The sequence below is a fragment of the Muntiacus reevesi genome, chromosome 5 (genome assembly GCF_963930625.1).
Source record: "Muntiacus reevesi chromosome 5, mMunRee1.1, whole genome shotgun sequence".
In the NCBI taxonomy this organism is placed as follows: domain Eukaryota; kingdom Metazoa; phylum Chordata; class Mammalia; order Artiodactyla; family Cervidae; genus Muntiacus; species Muntiacus reevesi.
Window position 1 is genome coordinate 17,034,346 of NC_089253.1, and position 20,094 is coordinate 17,054,439.

The 20,094-nt window shown below is 41.2% G+C and overlaps 1 protein-coding gene across 3 annotated transcripts in view; it reads left to right on the forward strand.

Annotated features, from left to right (window-relative positions):
• Window positions 1-5,801: 5,801 nt before the first annotated feature.
• The window catches only part of NARS2 (asparaginyl-tRNA synthetase 2, mitochondrial), a 130,196-nt gene continuing 115,903 nt past the window's right edge, over window positions 5,802-20,094 (forward strand). For all 3 annotated transcript variants that reach the window (XM_065937013.1, XM_065937014.1, XM_065937015.1), the window contains exons 1-4: window positions 5,802-6,276; window positions 11,406-11,515; window positions 11,878-11,998; window positions 16,274-16,414. In XM_065937013.1, the coding sequence (XP_065793085.1) occupies window positions 6,136-6,276; window positions 11,406-11,515; window positions 11,878-11,998; window positions 16,274-16,414 (513 nt within the window). In that variant the 5' untranslated portion in view covers window positions 5,802-6,135. The remainder of the gene's footprint in view (window positions 6,277-11,405; window positions 11,516-11,877; window positions 11,999-16,273; window positions 16,415-20,094) is intronic.

Genomic DNA, 20,094 nt, shown 5'->3' on the forward strand with positions numbered 1-20,094 from the left:
CTAGCTTTTTCACTTTCCTCTTTAACTTTCATCAAGAAGCTCTTTAGTTCCTCTTCACTTTCTGCCATAAGGGTGGTATCATCTGCATATCTGAGGTTATTGATATTTCTCCTGGTAATCTTGATTCCAGCTTGTGCTTCATCCAGCCCGGCATTTCACATTACATACTCTGCATATAAGTTAAATAAGCAGGATGACAATATACAGCCTTGATGTACTCCTTTTCCTATTTGGAACCAGTCTGTTATTCCATGTCCAGTTCTAACTGTTGCTTCTTGATCTGCATACAGTTTTCTCAGGAGGCAGGTAAGGTGGTTGGTATTCCTATCTCTTTCAGAATTTTCCACAGTTTGTTGTGATCCACACATTCAAAGGCTTGACAAAATCAATAAAGCAGAAATAGATGTTTTTCTGGAACTCTCTTGCTTTTTCTATGATCCAACGGATGTTGGCAATTTGATCTCTGGTTCCTCTGCCTTTTCTAAATCCAAGTTGAACATCTGGAAGTTCATGGTTCATGTACTGTTGAAGCCTGGCTTGGAGGATTTTGAGCATTACTTTGATAGCATGTGAGATGAGTGCAATTGTGTGGTTCTTTAAACATTTTTTGGCATTGTTTTTCTTTGGAATTGGAATGAAACTGACCTTTTCCAGTCTTGTGGCCACTGCTGAGTTTTCCAAATGTGCTGGCATATTGAATGCAACACTTTCACAGTATCATTTTTTAGGATTTGAAATACCTCAACTGGAATCCTGTCACCTCCACTAGCTTTGTTTGTAGTGATGCTTCCTAAGGCCCACTTGACTTCACACTCCAGGATATCTGCCTGCAGGTGAGTGATCACACCATCGTGGTTATCTGGATCATGAAGATCTCTTTTGTATAGTTCTTCTATGTATTCTTGCCATCTCTTCTTAATATCTTCTGCTTCTGTTATGTCCATACCATTTCTGTCCTTTATTGTAAGCCCATCTTTGCATGAAATGTTCCCTTGGTATCTCTAATTGTCTTGAAGAGATCTCTAGTCTTTCCCATTCTATTGTTTTCCTCTATTTCTTTGCACTGATCACTGAGGAAGGCTTTCTTGTCTCTCCTTGCTATTCTTTGAGACTCTACATTCAAATGGGTATATCTTTCCTTCTCCCTTTTGCCTTTACCTTCTCTTTTTCTCTCAGCTATTTGTAAGGCCTCCTCAAACAACCATTTTGCCTTTTTACATTTCTTTTTCTTGAAGATGGTCTTGATCACTGCCTCCTGTACAATGTCACGAACCTCAATCCATAATTCTTCAGGTCCTCTGTCTATCAGATCTATTCCCTTGAATCAATTTGTCACTTCCACTGTATAATCATAAGGGATTTGATTTAGGTCGTACCTGAATGGTCTAGTGGTTTTTCCTACTTTCTTCAATTTACCATTTGTTCCTGCCTAAACTTTTTTCATGTTTGTGCTTAGTTTTTCATAATAGTAGTAATAAAAATTGTTGACACTGTTTCAGGGGAAACTAAATATGCAGTATATAGAAGTTGCAGCAAACATCTGGAATTAACCAGATTCTCTGGGGGACTGACAAGAGACTCAGGCAGGGGCCTAATTCCATTCATATCCCTGGCCCTAGGGCCAGTGGTTTTTGAACTCTTTCTTGCCCATCCATACTAGGAAATTCATTTACATCTTAGAAATTTCACAAAATGTTACTTATTATCCTAGGCACACATGGATATTCTTTTATTCCTTTCCATTCTTCTGCTTGAAACCTACTAAGTTAATTTTGTGAATCATCATTAGTTTTGCTATTAAATATGCAAGCATACTGCACCATGACCACAGTTGGAAAATATTGGTTTAAGGGAGCTTGGTCTTATCTCCAGGTTGATTCTAGCCCTTGTGTCTAAAGAGGGGGAGGATACTAACATGTTCCTAGCCCAGGAGGGGTGAGACATGGCTGGGTGGTATGAGGTAGGCCTAGGAAGGGCGTGAAGTCCCAACAGAGCCAGCTGAGAAAGAGTTTCCTTCTATACTTCAGAAGTCATGCTCCATTGTGTCCACCGATGCCTCCTCACTCTAAACCTGAAAGGCAGCTTGGACTCTAGGTTCTTTTGTTGTGGTCATGTAGTATAAGAAAGTAAGGAACTCCTGAAAGCAAAAAGAAGAAACCAGGGAAAGGATATTGCCAGACTGCCGGTGTAACTTGGTACAAACTATGAAACCTCTCTGAGCTTCAGATTCTCCTTTGGAAACTGGAGATGATGCTTCCGCCCTACTTTAGAGAGCTATTGTGAGGAATGAATGAGTGAATATGTGAAGAATATATTAACATTATACATTAATATTAACAGTAGCACAAGCTGGAATCAAGATTGCCAGGAGAAATATCAATAACCTCAGATATGCAGATGATACCACCCTTATGGCAGAAAGTGAAGAGGAACTAAAGAGCTTCTTGATGAAAGTTAAAGAGGAAAGTGAAAAAGCTGGCTTAAAACTCAACATTCACAAAATGAAGATCATGGCATCCAGTCCCATCACTTCATGGTGAATGGATGGGGAAACAATGGAAACAGTGATAGACTTTCTTTTCTTGGGCTCCGAAATCACTGCAGATGATGACTGCAACCATGAAATTTAAAAGACGCTTGCTCCTTGGAAGAAAAGCTATGACAAACCTAGACAGTATATTAAATAGACGTGGTACATATACACAATGGAATATTACTCACCCATTAAAAAGAATTCATTTGAATCAGTTCTAATGAGATGGATGAAACTGGAGCCCATTATACAGAGTGAAGTAAGCCAGAAAGATAAAGACCAATACAGTATACTAACACATATATGTGGAATTTAGAAAGATGGTAATGATAACCCTATATGCAAGACAGAAAAAGAGACACAGATGTATAGAACAGACTTTTGGACTCTATGGGAGAAGGTGAGGGTGGGATGATCTGATAGAACAGCATCGAAACATGTATATTATCAAGTATGAAACAGATCACCAGTCCAGGTTGGATGCATGAGACAAGTGCTCGGGGCTGGTGCATTGGGATGACCCAGAGGGATGGGATGGGGAGGGAGGTGGGAGGGGGGTTCAGGATGGGGAACACATGTTAATTGTGTTTAATTAATTGTAATTAATTGTAATTAATCAATCCATGACTGATTCATGTCAATGTATGGCAAATGACCACTACAATACTGTAAAATAATTAGCCTCCAACTAATAAAAATAATGAAAATAATTAATTAAGAAAAAAAGATGATGCTGTGAAAGTGCTGTACTCAATATGCCAGCAAACTTGGAAAGCTCAGCAGTGGCCACAGGACTGGAAAAGGTCAGTTTTCATTCCAATCCCAAAGAAAAACAATGCCAAAGAATGTTCAGAGTACCGTACAGTTGCACTCATCTCATACATTAGCAAAGTAATGCTCAAAATCCTCCAAGTCAGACTTCAACAGTACATGAACCAAGAACTTCCAGATGTTCAAACTGGATTTAGAAAAGGCAGAGTAACCAGAGATCAAATTGCCAACATCCATTGGATCATGGAAAAAGCAAGAGATGTCCAGAAAAATATCTGCTTTATTGACTATGCCAAAGCCTTTGACTGTGTGGGTCACAACAAACTGTGGAAAATTCTTCAAGAGATCGGAATACCAGACTACCCGACCTGCCTCCTGAGAAAGCTGTATGCAAGTTAAGACGCAACAGTTAGATCCTGACATGGAACAATGGACTGGTTCCAACACCGGAAAGGAATACAACAAGGCTGTATATTGTCACCCTGTTTATTTAACTTCTATGTAGAGTACATCATGCTAAATACTAGGCTGGATGAAGCACAAGCTGGAGTCAAGATTGCCAGGAGAAACATCAATAACCTCAGATATGCAGATGACACCACCTTTATGGAAGAAAGTGAAGAGGAACTAAAGAACCTCTTGATGAAAGTGAAAGACAAGAGCGAAAAAAACTGACTTAAAACTCAGCATTCAAAAAACGAAGATCATGGCATCCGATCCCATCACTTCATGGCAAATAGATGGGGAAACAATAGAAACAGTGACAGACTTTTCTTTTCTTGGGCTCCAAAATCACTGCAGATGCTGACTGCAGCCATGAAATTAAATAACGCTTGCTCCTTGGAAGAAAAGCTATGACAAACCTAGACAGCATATTAAAAAGCAGAGCCATTACTTTGCCAACAAAGGTCCATCTAGTCAAGGCTATGGTTTTTCCAGTAGTCGTGTATAGATGTGAGAGTTGGACTATAAAGAAAGCTGAGTGCCGAAGAATTGATGTTTTTGAAGTGTGGTGTTGGAGAAGACTCTTGAGAGTCCCTTGAGCTGCAAAGAGATTCAACCAGTCAATCCTAAAGGAAATCAGTCCAGAATATATATTGAAAGGACTGATGCTGAAGCTGAAACTCCAGTACTTTGGCCACCTGATGTGAAGAACTGACTCATTGGAAAAGACCCTGATGCTGGGGAAAACTGAAAGCAGGAGGAGAAGGGGACGACAGAGGGCAAGATGGTTGGGTTGCGTCACCAACTTGATGGACATGAGTTTGAGCAGGCTCTGGGAGCTGGTGATGGACAGGAAAGCCTGGTGTGCTGCAGTCCATAGGGATGCAAAGAGTCAAACACGACGGAACTGAACTGAAATGATGGAATCAAGATTTCCAGGTTTAAATCTCACACTTATATGACGTATGTCTTTAAGTCATTTAACTTTTCTGTGCTTAATAAGTTCTCTTACCTATAAAAATGGGTATAGGAGTAGTGTAGCTTTAAGTAACTAGCCCTTATTTCTGTCTTTTAATTACATAGAAGAACTTAATTCCTGAGTATGAGTGAGTTATGCGGGGGAAATTGTGTGTTTTTGTAGGTTTAAATAAAAGGTGACAATATATGAAAGAGTCGTTGTTTCCAGGTCAGACAAATGCAGATAACTGTGTTGCAAAAAGGAAAGAGAGAGGCTTGAAGATTCTGGCAGGCAATGCCCAGCAATTCCTTCACACACTTTCCAAGAGCTTCACACTGTCCTGCCTTCTCTGACTACCCTGTTTGAAGACTTCACTTACTCTTACCTGTCAAAGGACTACCAGCTCCAGCAAGCCATCTTTATCATCGCACGCTGAGGCAGTGCCAGGGAACTGATCACCCTTTTATTCAGTTTTCTATTTAGATGTCTGATACCACCCATCTAACTTGAGCAGATGCCCTGTCTTATTTTTCTCTGTTCTCAGAACTGATCGTCACGCTAATCCTCTCAACAATTCAAGTCTTCTAGTCCGCTTTCTCTCTCCATCAGTCACTCCTTGTCTTTCACTTTGTGTTCCTAAGCATCAGCTGGAAGCTTTATTTTTTAAAAAATGAAATCAATGTTTCACTTATTTTTGAGTAAGACATCTTTTTTTTTAATTTAAATTATTGAATGCACTGGGTCTTAGTTGCCGCTGGCGACTGTGCAGAATCCTTAGTTGCTGCATGCGGGATCTAATTTCCTGAGCAGGGATGAACCTGAGCCTCCTGAGCTGGGCGCGCGGAGCCTTAACCGCTGGACTACCAGGGAAGTTCCTCATCTGGAAGCTTTAGAAACGGACGGTCAGACATCAGCCTAGGTAGGTTATCTAGTTCCTTGCTAATCTCTACAATCCTTGGGTCTTAGCTCCGCCCACCCCAGCTCCTGACTCCGCCCCTTCCTCCTCCCCAGCGCCTCTTTAAACGGAGTCGTAAGTACGCAGGCTCCCTCGGCACCTCCTCGTAGCGTGATGACGTGAACGTTGGCGTGGTGACGTTCGGGCGACCGTCGCGCGTGTTTCAGCCGGCGCTTCGGGCGTGGGTTTAGAATCTGAGGGAGTCTGTCAGGTGTTCCTCCTTGCCCAAAGGGAGCGCTTTCTCTTCGCCGTTAGCCGCTGAATGAGCGGTCTCCGTTCCGTCCTTTCTGGAAGCAGAGGTCCTGTGGGGACTGAACGGGGGCCCGTGAAAGGAAGGAAGCCCGCGGGGGGCTCTGTAGCGCTGGAGTGTAGGGCTGCGGCCCGGAAGAGGGGAGGAGAGAGGGTCCCCGCCGGCAGAGCCCGCTTGCGCTGGCCTCAGGGCTGGTCCCGTGGAGGGCCTGGAACGGCCGCGCGATGTTCGGGACGCGGTGCCTACTCCGAGCCCTGCGCTCCTGCTCCTCGGCTCCCTGCCCGAGGCACAGACCTGCAGCCAGAGTGAGCGTGCGGGGCGCTCTGGGGGTCCAGAGCGCGAACGGGGAGCGCGTTAAGGTCCAGGTTAGTGTGTCGGCAGGGGGCGGGTTTGTCCTCGTTGACGGATGTGGCGCATCCGCCTCTAAGCTTGTCCTTCTGCTCACCTACCTCTCAGCTTGTCGGTGGACAGAATGACCGGCGGGGAAAGTTAAAAAATACAGGCGAGCGTGTGTCCACGTTTTTCTCTTTTCCTTGGTTACCGTTACTTTTCGGAAAACGGTTTCGGTGCCTGAAAAGTGCTGAAAGTTTGGTTTCATGACGCAGGTTGTTGTTAATCATAGAGAAAAACCAACGAACCCCTTTTCATTTGCCCCTCATGCGGTGTTTTCACAGTGACAAAGCTCCTTGAGAGCAGGAACTGTCTGTTACCCGTCTTGGTAGTCACACATAGTTGGCAGTAAACGTTTGGTCAACCAAACCGTACCGTTTATTCAACTTTTAACTACACATATAACTTATGTTAGTAAATTAGGTGGAGAAGGCAGTGGCAACCCACCCCAGTGTTCATGCCTGGAAGAAACCCATGGACAGAAGCTGCAGTCCATTGGGACACTCCCGCCCCCCCCCCCCCCCCCCCGAATTAGGACGGACACACACACACACACACACACACACACACACACACACACACCGTACCGTTTATTCAACTTTTAACTACACATATAACTTATGTTAGTAAATTAGGTGGAGAAGGCAGTGGCAACCCACCCCAGTGTTCATGCCTGGAAGAAACCCATGGACAGAAGCTGCAGTCCATTGGGACACTCCCGCCCCCCCCCCCCACTGAATTAGGACGGACACACACACACACACACACACACACACACACACACACACACACACACCGAATTAGAACAAATGGAGTGTAGGAGTGTACATGCTTGGAGAATTCCATGGACAGAGGAGCCTGGTGGGCTGCAGTCCATGCACACACACACACACACACACACACACACCCCGAACACACACACCCCGAACACACACACACACACACACACACACACACACACACACACACACACACACATACACACACCCCGAATTAGAACAAATGGAGTGTAGGAGTGTACATGCTTGGAGAATTCCATGGACAGAGGAGCCTGGCGGGCTGCAGTCCATGGGGACGGACACACAAACACACACACATGTAGTAAATTAGGAGAACAAATGGAATGTATCAGTTTGAAAGAGCTCTGGTGTCAAACTGCCTAGGTTTAGATCTCTGCACTTAGTAGCTTGTTAATGATTGGAGTATCGCTTATGTGCTCTAAACCTCAATTTCCTCTTATAAGAATGGAGAGAATAATAATCCTTAGTTCATAGTCCTAAAGATTAGTTATAAAATGTTTAGGACAGTGGTCCACCTCAGTAAATGTTAGCTGCTAACATTTCTCTTGTTAATAATATTTGCAGGAGCTTCACACAGAAGATTCCTGCTTAAAGGAGCAGATCTAGCAAGGTGGTTTGACTTATTAGGTTACTGTAACACTCATACAGTTATTTTTGTTGTCCTCACATATCCTTGATTTCTAGTTGTGTGACCAGTTTCCCCCTCTTTGTGTTTCTTTGGTTTTCATGGGTTTCTACGATACAAATCATTTTCTTGCATTCATCTGTTAATTCAACATACATTAATGATACCTTCTGTGTGGTAGTCTAGAGAGGAGTAAGAACAGAACCTACTCCCTAGATTAGCGGCTTCAGTTTTAGTGCTGTACAGTCTAATTTTGGGTCTTCCCAGGTGACTTAGTGTTAAGGCAGGAGAGGAGGATTGGACCTGTGGATGGGGGAAAATCCTGTTGAGAAGGAAATGGCAGCCCACACCAGTGTTTTTGCCAGGGAAATCCTATGGACAGAGGAGCCTGACTGGCTACAGTCCTTGTGGTTGCGAAGAGTCTGGCACAACTTAGTGACTAAACAGCGGCAAAAACAGTAATTTAGAAGCATCTGAATTGAGTGGTAATGTAGTTGTAAAAGACACACCAATTTTGAAGAGCCAAAAAAAAAAAATGCAAAGTAGCTCAGTATTTTTTATATTAATTACGTGTTGATATATATTTTGGATTCAATGAAATATACTGCTTAAAATTAATTTTAGTCATTTCTTTTTACTTCTCATGTGACCAGTAAGACATGTAAAATTACATGTGTGTCTCACTTTGTATTGTATACAGTCCTGGTCTGATGCCTAAGACAAGAAATTATAACAATATGAGAAGTATTAGCTGTATTTCTATAGAAAACTTTGGGAAGACAGAGGGAAGTTCTTAAGAGTGTGAGGCGGTCAAAGAAGACTTCTTGCATGAGGTGACATTTCAGCTGAATCCTGAAGGATGTGTTCCTGGGTAGAGGAAGGGGGGATGGGGTGGAAAGAGCATTTCAGAAGAATTTACTGATTAAAAATGTGACCTTTGAACTAAGAACTGTATTTGAATTCCAGCTCTACTACTTGGTAACTTTTGAGTACTTAACAAGGTTATCCTAACTTCTCTGAATTAGGTTTCTTCATCCCTAACATGATAATGTATATTGTCACTCTGCTTTTTTAACTTATATTCAGAGTACATTATGAGAAACGCTGGGCTGGAAGAAGCACAAGCTGGAATCAAAATTGCTGGGAGAAATAACAATAACCTCAGATATGCAGATGACACCACCCTTATGGCAGAAAGTGAAGAAGAACTAAAGAGCCTCTTGATGAAAGTGAAAGAGAGTGAAAAAGTTGACTTGAAGCTCAACATTCAGAAAACTAATATCATGGCATCCAGTCCCATTACTTCATGGCAAATAAATGGGGAAACAGTGACTGACTTTATTTTTCTGGGCTCTAAAATCACTGCAGATGGTGATTGCAGCCATGAAATTAAGACACTTACTCCTTGGAAGGAAAGTTATGACCAGCCTAGACAGCATATTAAAAAGCAGAGACATTGCTTTGCCAACAAAGGCCCATCTGGTCAAGGCTATGGTTTTTCCAGTAGTTATGTAGGGATTGAGAGTTGTACTATAAAGAAAACTGAGCACTGAAGAATTGATGCTTTTGAACTGTGGTGTTGGGGAAGATCTCTTGAGAGTCCCTTGGACTGCAAGGAGATCAGTCCTGGATGTTCATTGGAGGGACTGATGTTGAGGCTGAAACTCCAATACTTTGGCCACCTGATGTGGAGACCTGACTCGTTTGAAAAGACCCTGATGCTGGGAAAGATTGAGGGCAGGAGAAGAAGGGGACGACAGAGGATGAGAGGGTTGGTTGGCATCACTGACACAATGGATATTGGTTTGGGTGGACTCCAGGAGTTGGTGATGGACAGGGAGGCCTGGCATGCTGTGGTTCATGGGGTCGCAAAGAGTCGGACACAACTGAGTGACTGACCTGAACTGAACATGATAATATTCACTTCATTAAGTTCTTATGAGGATTAAGTAGATAAATATTTTTAAAGAGCAAAATTGACGATAGCAGTTTGACAGAGCTGTGGTCAAGCTGCCTACATTTAAATCTCTCCACCTGGTAGCTTGTTAATGATGGGCATATCGCTTATGTGCTCTTAACCTCAATTTCCTCTTATAAGAATGGAGATAATGGTAGTCCTTATTTCACAGAGGGAAGTAAGAAGCACATTAAACAGTGTTCCATAAACGTTAACTTTTACTAACAAGTAAAAAGCAAGCCTCTGGTGCTTTGGAAATTACTGTTGATTGGCCTTGCTCCAAGTTATGAAGGACCTTGTGCATGAGACTGAGGTAATTTACCTTTTATTCAGTATAGCCCTGGAGAAAGATCAAGGACTTCCTGGTAGACTTGAGTTCAAATTCAGTCTTTATCCTTTACTGGCAGTGTGACCTTATGCAAGTTATTTAACTTCTCTGAGCCTCAATTCTTCACTTGTAAGATGTGACTAATGAAAATCCATAGAGCTGTTGTGAGGAGTAGATTGAGACAGTATATGAAGATAGTAAAATGCCTGTCACATAGTAGGTGTTCAGTTCATGATAGATATTCTTCCACTGGAAAATACTTGTGGGTTATCTACTGTGTCCCTGACAATAGCCTTCAAGGCAACTACAAATGTTCCTAAACCCCCAAAATATGAACATGCAAATAAGTAATAGAAGGGCTTGAATAACAGTGTTTACAGAGTGTGCTGATGATACAAAGAAAGCCAGGGTGAATACAGTTTTTCTAAGTAGGATCATACCACTTTCCCCAAGTTTAATGGCCAGTCATGGTTTCCCAGTGTTTAAATGGTTAATCAGACACCATCAGTTGTTTCATAATTGTTGAAAGACTGCTAGAATATTCTCAACTTCTATGCTAGTTAAATGTAAGCCAGTTGTCATCTCTCAGAGAGTTGTTTTTCGTGTTACTGGTCTACTTGAAGACATCTCATTTGTACTCATACATTCTTGTTTAGTGTCTAAGTTGTGTCTGACTCTTGTGACCCCATGGACAGTAGCCCACCAAGCTCCTCTGTCCATGGGCTTCTCCAGGCAAGAATACTGGAGCAGATTGCCATTTCCTTCTCCAGGAGATCTTCCCCACCCAGGGATCGAAGCCACATCTCCTGCATTGGCAGGCGGATTCTTTACCACTGAGCCACTAGGGAAGCCCTCATACGTACCTGTCGTTTAAATTCATAGTGTCTTTGAAAGTTTATGTTTTACTTAGTGTCTGTTCATACTAAGTTTCTTGAGAACTCTTTTTGTGTGGTACTTTGGGAAAAATAATGAAATCCCATGAAGACCTTTCTAGTCTGTACATAATCTCTCTAGGAATTTGATACAAAAGGAGAAAGGAACCAAGATATGTACCCTGTTGTGAAGGGGAGAGTTAGGGGCAGGAAGAAAACCTGGAATATTGGGGGATTGTTTATGTGAATTAGGCTCATGAACCTAATGGGATTTGGGGCATCTGTTCAAAATGGTGAGCTTTATTAACGAAACAACACTGGAATGCCAAAGCTATATTTCACTTTGATAAGGACCATATAAAATTATATATGCATGTGGATGAACTATCATAAAAGCAATTGATTTGTTCAGGCAGCGTTATGAGGATTTTTTCATTTTTCATTTAGTCTTTTGTGTGTATATGTAATGAAAATATAAAATGTTTGTGTTTTAAACTCACGTTTAGAAGTATTTCTCATCAGGGATGGATTCGTTCAGTCCGCTCCCAGAAGGAAGTCCTGTTCCTGCACATAAATGATGGGTCATCTTTGGAAAGCCTTCAGGTTGTAGCAGATTCAAGCTTTGACAGTAGGTGAGATTTTTGTTTTAAGAATACTTTGGGGTTTTTTGTTTGTTTTTTCATCTCCTCTGTTCCTCATTTCCGTCATCCAGGTGTTCATATTGCCCCTCAGTGATCTTTCTAAACAGATCTGCTTTTCATAGCATTGATGCTCAAGTCCAAATGCTTAGAATCAAGATTGTTTTCTTCTTTAACATCTTCACATGACAATATCCTCTACCTATCCTTTGCTTCTTTTTTAACTACATGTAGTTCTTAACCCAATTAAGGGTAAACTTCTATCATTAAATACTTTAGTGTTTTGATGGCAAGATTTGTATTAATATGAGGGCTACTTGTAAGATCTTGTTTATGTTGGTTTTTTGTTACTGTAGAGAACTGGCTTTTGGGAGTTCTGTGGAAGTTCAAGGGCAATTGGTAAAAAGTCCATCCAAAAAGCAAAATGTGGAACTGAAGGCAGAAAAAATTGAAGTTGTTGGCAATTGTGATGCCAAGGTATGTTTTGTAACACTTTTACAGAGGCTGTTTTAAAAATGGCTTAATTTAAAACTTTAGCAGTGTTTTAGGAGAAGGCAGTGGCGACCCACTCCAGTACTCTTGCCTGGAAAATCCCATGGATGGAGGAGCCTGATAGGCTGCAGTCCATGGGATTGCTAAGGGTCAGACACAACTGAAGCAACTTAGCAGCAACAGCAGTGTTTTGTGTTTGATGTTAGGAAGATGGCTTGGAACATTTTGATCATGACTTCCTAGATAATTGAAACAGACTATAGACTGAGGAATGTAGAAAGTATAGCAGAATGTAAATGGTTGAGTCTTAGGAGTAGGAACTAAGTGCTACTCCATGCAACTCTGTGGTGCCTTTCACTGTTGAAATTTGCCACTTTTATAAGCATGCCTAGTGAGCTACAGTGACAAAGACATCCCAGGGCAGACTGAGTTCTTAGGCATGCTCTGCCTCAAAATGACTTTTCCATTACCTAGAACCATATCATCCAGCGCAGTAGCCACTAGCGACCTGTGGCTATTTAATATTAAATGATTCAAAATTAAATAAAAAATTCCCTTCCTTAACGGCATTAGCCACATTTCAAGTGCCCAGTAGTCTTACATGCACCTAGTGGCTTCCGTCCTGCATTGCACAGATACAGAGCATTTCTATTTATCACAGGAAATTCTATTGGACAGTGCTAGAGTGTGGTGATGTTTGGGCTGAACAAAGATAAATGCTACATTAAGACATGTTTACTCTTGTGTTTGGAGCACTCTCCTGTTAGTGTGTGTGAGCTCAGTTGCATCTGATTCTTTGTGATTCCATGGACTATAGCCCGCCAGACTCCTCTGTCCATTGGATTTTCCAGGCAAGAATACTGGAGTGGTCGTAGCTTTTTATTTATAGATTGATAAACAGGTTATAAACTCTTGAGAATCCCTTGGACAGTAAGGAGATGAAACCAGTCAATCCCAAAGGAAATCAACCCCAAATATTCACTGGAAGGACTAATGGTAAAGCTCTAATATTTTGGCCACCTGATGCAAAGAACAGACATTGGAAAAGACCCTGATGCTGGGAAAGATTGAAGGTAGGAGGAGCAGGGGGCAACAGAGGATGAGATGGTTGGATGGCATCACCAACTCAATGGACATGAGTTTGAGCAAACTCTGGAAGATGGTGATGGACAGGGAAGCCTGGCTGCTGTAGTTCACGGGGTCACAAAGAGTCGGACATGACTAACGACTGAACAGCAACAAAGAGGTCAAAGGGGATAGTTTCACAGATTATCAATCCATTTTCTCGTTGGAGGAAGTGAGACCCAACCAGGTACAATAACCTGCATTAGGTCATGTTGCTAATTAGTGGCACAGCTGAAGTTTATGTCCTAGCCATTTGATTCCCTGTGGTTTATCTGTATTTATCTTCAAATATTTACTGAACAAAAAGTGAGGAAATACAGAGAAATAGCATCATTTTAGCTCATTTTGGGTAACTTGAAGAAATTAAAAACAAGAAATAAAGAAAATAGGCAATTTTTAAAAATGTCTTTCTGAATAATATTCTAAGAGGTTCTAATTGACATTTAAAATTAAGAATCAAATACTAAGGTGTCTGAAAAATAGAGTGTGAAAATAATTTGGAACTCAGAAGAATGAAAATGGTAACCATTACTATATTTGCTTTTTAGAGAGATGTTTCATTATTAAAAATTTGCCCTGTGTTTTATTCTTTGTAAATTGTTTTCCCTTGGTGAATATTGATGCCTTCCCTTGTTCTTCCCCCTCATTTCAGTGTCATTTGTAAGTATTCACACATTAGGAAACTCAGAGCCTGCTAGTAGTCCCCAGATTCTTGTTAATTTGATCACATTGTCACTTTCGTAGGTATGGGACCTATTTCTATACATCATAATTTAGTGTGTGCACAGGTCTAAAAGGATTAGATAACTTTAAAATAGGCTACCATTACTGGAGTGTGAAGTCAAGTGGGCCTTAAGAATCATTAGTACAGGCAAAACTAGTGGAGGTGATGGAATTTCAGCTGAGATTTTCACATCCTAAAAGATGATGCTGTTAAAGTGCTGTACTCAGTCTGGCAGCAAATTTGGAAAACCCACCAGTGGGCACAGGACTGGAAAAGGTCAGTTTTCATTCCAGTCCTAAAGAAGGGCAATACCAAAAAATGTTCAAACTACCCCACAGTTTGCACTCATTTCACATGCTAGCAAGGTACTGTTCAAAATCCTTCAAACGAGGCTTCAATAGTATGTGAACTTCCTGGGAACTTCCAGGTGTACAACCTGGATTTAGAAAAGGCAGAGGAACCAGAGATCAAATTGGCAACATCTATTGGATCATAGAAAAAGCAAGGAAATTCCAGAAAACATCTGCTTCATTGACTACACTAAAGCCTTTGACTGTGTGGATCACAACAGACTGTGGAAAATTCTTCAAGAGATGGGAATACCAGACTGTTTTACGTGCCTCCTGAAAGCCGTATGCAAGTCAAGAAGCAACAGTTAGAACTATGAAACAACAGACTGGTTCCAAATTGGGAAAGGAGTACATCAAGGCTCTATATGGTCTCCTTGCTTATTTAACATATGTGCAGAGTACATCATGCAAAATACCAGGCTGGATGAATCACTTGCTGGAATCAAGACTGCTGGGAGAAATATCAATAACCTCAGATATGCAGATGACACCACCCTTATGGCAGAAAGCGAAGAAGAACTAAAGAGCCTCTTGAATGAAGGTGAAAGAAGAGAGTGAAAAACTGGCTTAAAACTCAGCTTTCACAAAACAAAGACCATGGTATCTGGTCCCATCATTCCATGCCAAGTAGATGGGGAAACAATGGAAACAGTGAGAGACTTTTGTTTTCTTGGGCTCCAAAATCACTGCTGATAGTGACTGCAGTCATGAAATTAAAAGACGCTTGCTCCTTGGAAGGAAAGCTATGACAAACCTAGACAGTGTATTAAAAAGCAGAGATATCACTTTGTTGACAAAGGTGCAAAGAGAAACTATGGTTTTTCCAGTAGTCATGTAGGGATGTGAGAGTTGGACCATAAGGAAGGCTGAGTGCCAAAGAACTGATGCTTTTGAACTATGGTGGGTGAAGACTCTTGAGAGTCCCTTGGACAGCAAGGAGATCAAACCAAGTCAATCCTAAAAGAAATTAGTCCTTAATATTCATTGAAAGGACTGATGCTGAGACTGCAATACTTTTGCCACCAGTTGTGAAGAGCTGACTCATTGAAAAAGACCCTGATGCTGGGGAAGATAGAGGGCAGGAGAACCGGGCGACAGGATGAGATGGTTGGATGGTATCGTTGACAATGGACATGAGTTTGAGCAAGCTCTGGGAAATAGTGAAGGACAGGGAAGCCTGCGTGCTGCAGTCCACGGGTTGCAAAGAGTTGGGCATGACTGAGCAACTGAACAACAGTAGCTCTTTTACTTCACTTCTCTGTTAGCTTTCTTATTGAACTTTGGTTTTGGTCATACCGTTTTTGGGAAAGTTTCTCTAGGTAGGGTCAAAATTTCCTTTAAAATTTTTATGAACATATACTCCCCCAGATGACAGAAAGCTGTTGACCCTCTTCCATCTTCTGAAGCAGCAGCACATGTTGATAAATGGTGATAACTAGTGCTAATAGATTATGAGTGTTTGTGGACTTTCAAGATACTTCAGTGGTTTTAAAATTGAATACCAGCTGTACATATACTGCTATAGAGAACATAATCTTTAATATCTACAGTGTTCTAAACTGTGTGCCCAACAGTGGAGTGTTTTGCATTTGCTCAGTCTCTCAGTTGTGACCAACTCATCACGACCCCATGGACTGTAGCCTGCCAGGTTCCCCTGTCCGTGGAATTTTCCAGGCTAGAATACTTGAGTGGGTTGCCATTTCCTTCTCCAGGAGTGTCTTGCAGGATTATATCCTAATCTCTATTTGTAAATAGTGATTAATAGCTAATGGATAGAAATTTGATAAGTAGCATGTTAGCCTCTCTGATAATAAGTAATTTTGCCCAAGATCCCAAAGCTAGTTCAAAGTCGAGCTGGATTCAAACCCGTGTCTCTGATTTCGTTCACTGTTGTACTAACATGTTAGAATTAATGTGGACCATATTCAGTTATGTTAAGAAAATGAGAAGGAAAGCATCTTATTTTATACTAAAACACTACTGTTTAACAAGTGCGCTGTAGACTGGTGTTATAAAGCAGTATCTTTGTTAGCTTCTCACTTGTTTTTCCTGTTGTTTCAGGCTTTCCCTTTTAAATATAAAGAGAGGCACCCTCTGGAGTATCTGAGACAATATCCTCACCTCAGGTGTAGGACCAATGTTCTGGGTTCCATACTGAGGGTTCGCAGTGAAGCCACAGCAGCTATCCATTCTTTCTTTAAGGTAAGGGGCTTTGCTTCTCAGTGTTCATTCTGGTGAAGAAGTTGAATAATTGTAACACTGGAGTAGTATCCTGAAAAGGCTTCTGGTTATTTATCCCAAGCATGCTTTATTATGTGATACTTTTTTCTTTGACTGATTTTAACTTTTCTATTTATCACTAACTTTGAGCAATTTGATTAATATGTGCCTTGGCACAGCTTTTTAATGCTTCTTGTGTCTTGAGTTCATTGAATTTCTTATCTATGCATTTCAGTTTTCACTAGGTTTTTCAGTCATTTTTCTTCAAATATTTTTTATGTTGCCTCTCACCTTTGGGGACTTCAGTTACCCGTGTATATTTGGCCACTTGATGATATTCCCATAGCTAACTCATGTTCTTTTTTTTCTTTTTGAAAAATCTTCTTTTCCCCCAGTGTGTTTCTTTTGAATAGTTGCTTTTACTGTGTCTTTTTTGCTTTTTTGCTTACTGATCTTTTCTTCTGCAATGCCTGATTTGTTGTTGTTCATGTTCAGTGCATTTTTCACCCCATACATTATAGGTTTCGTATGATTTGGCCCCCCCCCCTTTTTTTTTCCTGAATCATTCATTTTATTTTATTTTTTAAAATTTTACTTATTTTTTAATTGAAGGATAATTGCTTTACAGAAATTTGTTGTTTTCTGTCAAACCTCAAGATGAATAAGCCATAGGTATACATATATGCCCTTCCTTTTGAACCTTCCTCCCATCTCCCTCCCCATCCCACCCCTCTAGATTGATACAGAGCCCGGTGTTTGAATTTCCTGAGCCATTCAGCAAATTCCCATTGGCTCTCCATTTTACATGTGGTAGTGTAAGTTTCCATGTTACTCTTCCCATACATCTCACCCTCTATTCCCCTCTCCCCATGTCCATAAGTCTGTTCTCTATGTCTGTTTCTCCATTGCTGCCCTGTAAATAAATTCTTCCATACCATTTTTCTATATTCTGTATATATGTGTTAGAATACGATATTTATCTTTCTCTTTCAGACTGACTTCACTCTGTGTAATAGGCTCTAGGTTCATCCACCTCATTAGAACTGATTCACTTTTTTTGGCTGAGTAACATTTCATTGTGTATATGTACCACAACTTCTTTATCCATTCATCTGTCGATGGACATCTAGGTTGCTTCCATGTTCTAGCTATTGTAAATAGTGCTGCAGTGAACAATGGGATACATGTGTCTTTTTCAATTTTGGTTTCCTCAGGGTATATGCCTAGAAGTGGGATTGCTGGGTGGTTTTATTCCTAGTTTTTAAGGAATCTCAATACCATCTTCCACAGTGGCTGTATCAATTTACATTCCCACCAACAGTGCAAGAGCATTCCCTTTTCTCCACACCCTGTCCAGGATTTATTGTTTGTAGACTTTTTGATGATGGCCACTCTGACTGGTATGAGGTGATATCTCATTGTAGTTTTGATTTACGTTTCTCTAATAATGAGTGATGTTGAGTTATCTTTTCATGCATTTGTTAGCCATCTGTATGTCTTCTTTGGAGAAATCGGGGCTTTTTTTTTTTTTAGGTCTTCCGTGTCTCTACTAACTTTTTTAAACATATTCAGCAGTTTTAGTTAAAACTATATACAGTTTTCATAGCAGTTTAGTAACCATTTTTATGTCCTAACATGTCAGTCAGTTATGAGTCAGTTTTAATTGATTAGTCTCTTCATTAGAGATTGTGTTTTCCTGCTTCTTCTTATACCTGCAGATCTTTGATTAGTTGCCAGACCTTGGGGATTTTATCTTGTTGGGTGCTGGATATTTATAAAGCTTCTTAAGTTCTGTTCTGGTATGTAGTTAAGTTACTGGAAGGATCTTGCTTTTATGATTTGTATGCTCCCTGGTAGTCTAGTGGTTAGGATTTGGCGCTGTCACTCCTGCAGCCCAGGGTCGATTCCCAGTCAGGGAAGCCTTTTTTCTGGGCTTCCCTGGTGGCTCAGATGGTAGAGAATCTACCTGCAATGCAGGAGACCCAGGTTTGACTCCTGGGTTGGGAAGATCCCCTAGAGAAGAAATGGCAACCCACTCCAGTATTTTTGCCTGGAGAATTCCCATGGACAGTGGAGCCTGGCAGGCTATAGTCCATGGGGTCACAGAGTTGGACACGACTGAGTGACTTGACGCTTTATCTTTCAAGTAAATCTGAAGCAGTGCTCAATCTAGGTCTGTTATTCCCCACTACTGAGGCAAAGCCTTCCTGAGCAGTCTACCTAGTACCTTGTGAATTACAAGATCTTCTAACCTGCCCGTGGGAATAGGCACTGTTTCCTCTGATCATTTTGGATGCTTCTTTCCCTGGCCTTGGATGGTCTCCTCACATGCATGCACTGATCATGCCTCCACCTGATCAATACTGATCCATTCTCCAGGGTGACTCTGTGTGTCTGTGGAGTTGATGCACACCTCTCTGCTCTCTGGGACTCAGTCCTGTCAAGTCCTGCCACTTTGGCCTCCTCAGACTCTCAGCTCTATCTCTTCAACTTAGGGAATCTGCTGGACCTGCTTTATTTATTCCTGCTTCCTGTTGTCATCTGGGAAATCTTAAAGCAATAAATTGGGCTGCTGGTGGAATTCATTATGTTTGTTTCCTGTCTCTCAGGGTTCACTCTTTGTTGTCTGATATCCAGTGTCTTGAAAACTGTTGTTCCATGTGGTTTGCTTGTGGATTCTTTTGTTTTTTGATTGTTTCAGACAGGAGGGTAAATCTAGTTCCTGTATCTCTATCTTGGTCACAGAGATTTTATATACAGTAAGCACTAATTTTAAAGGATTATTGATGATCAAGTAGGTTGATCTAATGATTAAAGACATTTGTTTCATTTACCTTTGCTTTTGAGCAATTTATCCCCAACCCAGGAAAGCCACAGTGGAATGTAGTTGATCAGTTGATGAGACCCTCCTCCCATGTAGTGAATGGAAGGGCTCCAAAGGCAAGAGTGAGCCAATATATAAAGTTCAGTATTATTCCATGTAGTTTTGGAACTCTTCCTAAGCCACTTCTCCAGAGCCAGCTCATTTGGGAAGATTGTCTGACAGCATATCATTCCCTTGGACAGCATCCAACTTCATGCAGGTGCAGCCCTGCCATAGGACACAAGAAAATTCTTGCTCTTTGCAGAGCTCCTTAAGAGGTAATTTCTGGTGTGACAGCTAAAGAACAGCATGGCTTTAAAGCATAAGAATAAACAAAGGAAAATAAATCACATTATACAGTGTCATCCCGTTATGGTTTAAAGGGGTGCATTTTCATATGCTGTCATAAGCTTCCTCACACAGCTTCCAAGTGGCTTTCCAGTAGTGCTTGAACCTTACGAACAGAAAATCTGTTCAGGGATAAAAGTATTTTCCCCAGTTTGTCTTCAGCTAGTAGTCAGTGGACCTGCTTTAATTTTGAAAGTTTTACGGATTTCTGGCCACTAGGTGGTGGTATTGGTAGTCCATTAACAAGTGGGCTTTTCCTAATTCATGCATTTCACTTTTTTAAACACATTTGTTTATTATCTGAAGTTTTTACAGATAAACAATTTTACATGAGAGAATAAACTGGAAAACTCTGAAATCAAAGAATCAGCAAAGTAAAATTTAAAAAGCATTTTGTGCTGTGCTTAGTCACTCAGTTTTGTCTGATCTCTGTGACCCCGTGCACTGTAGG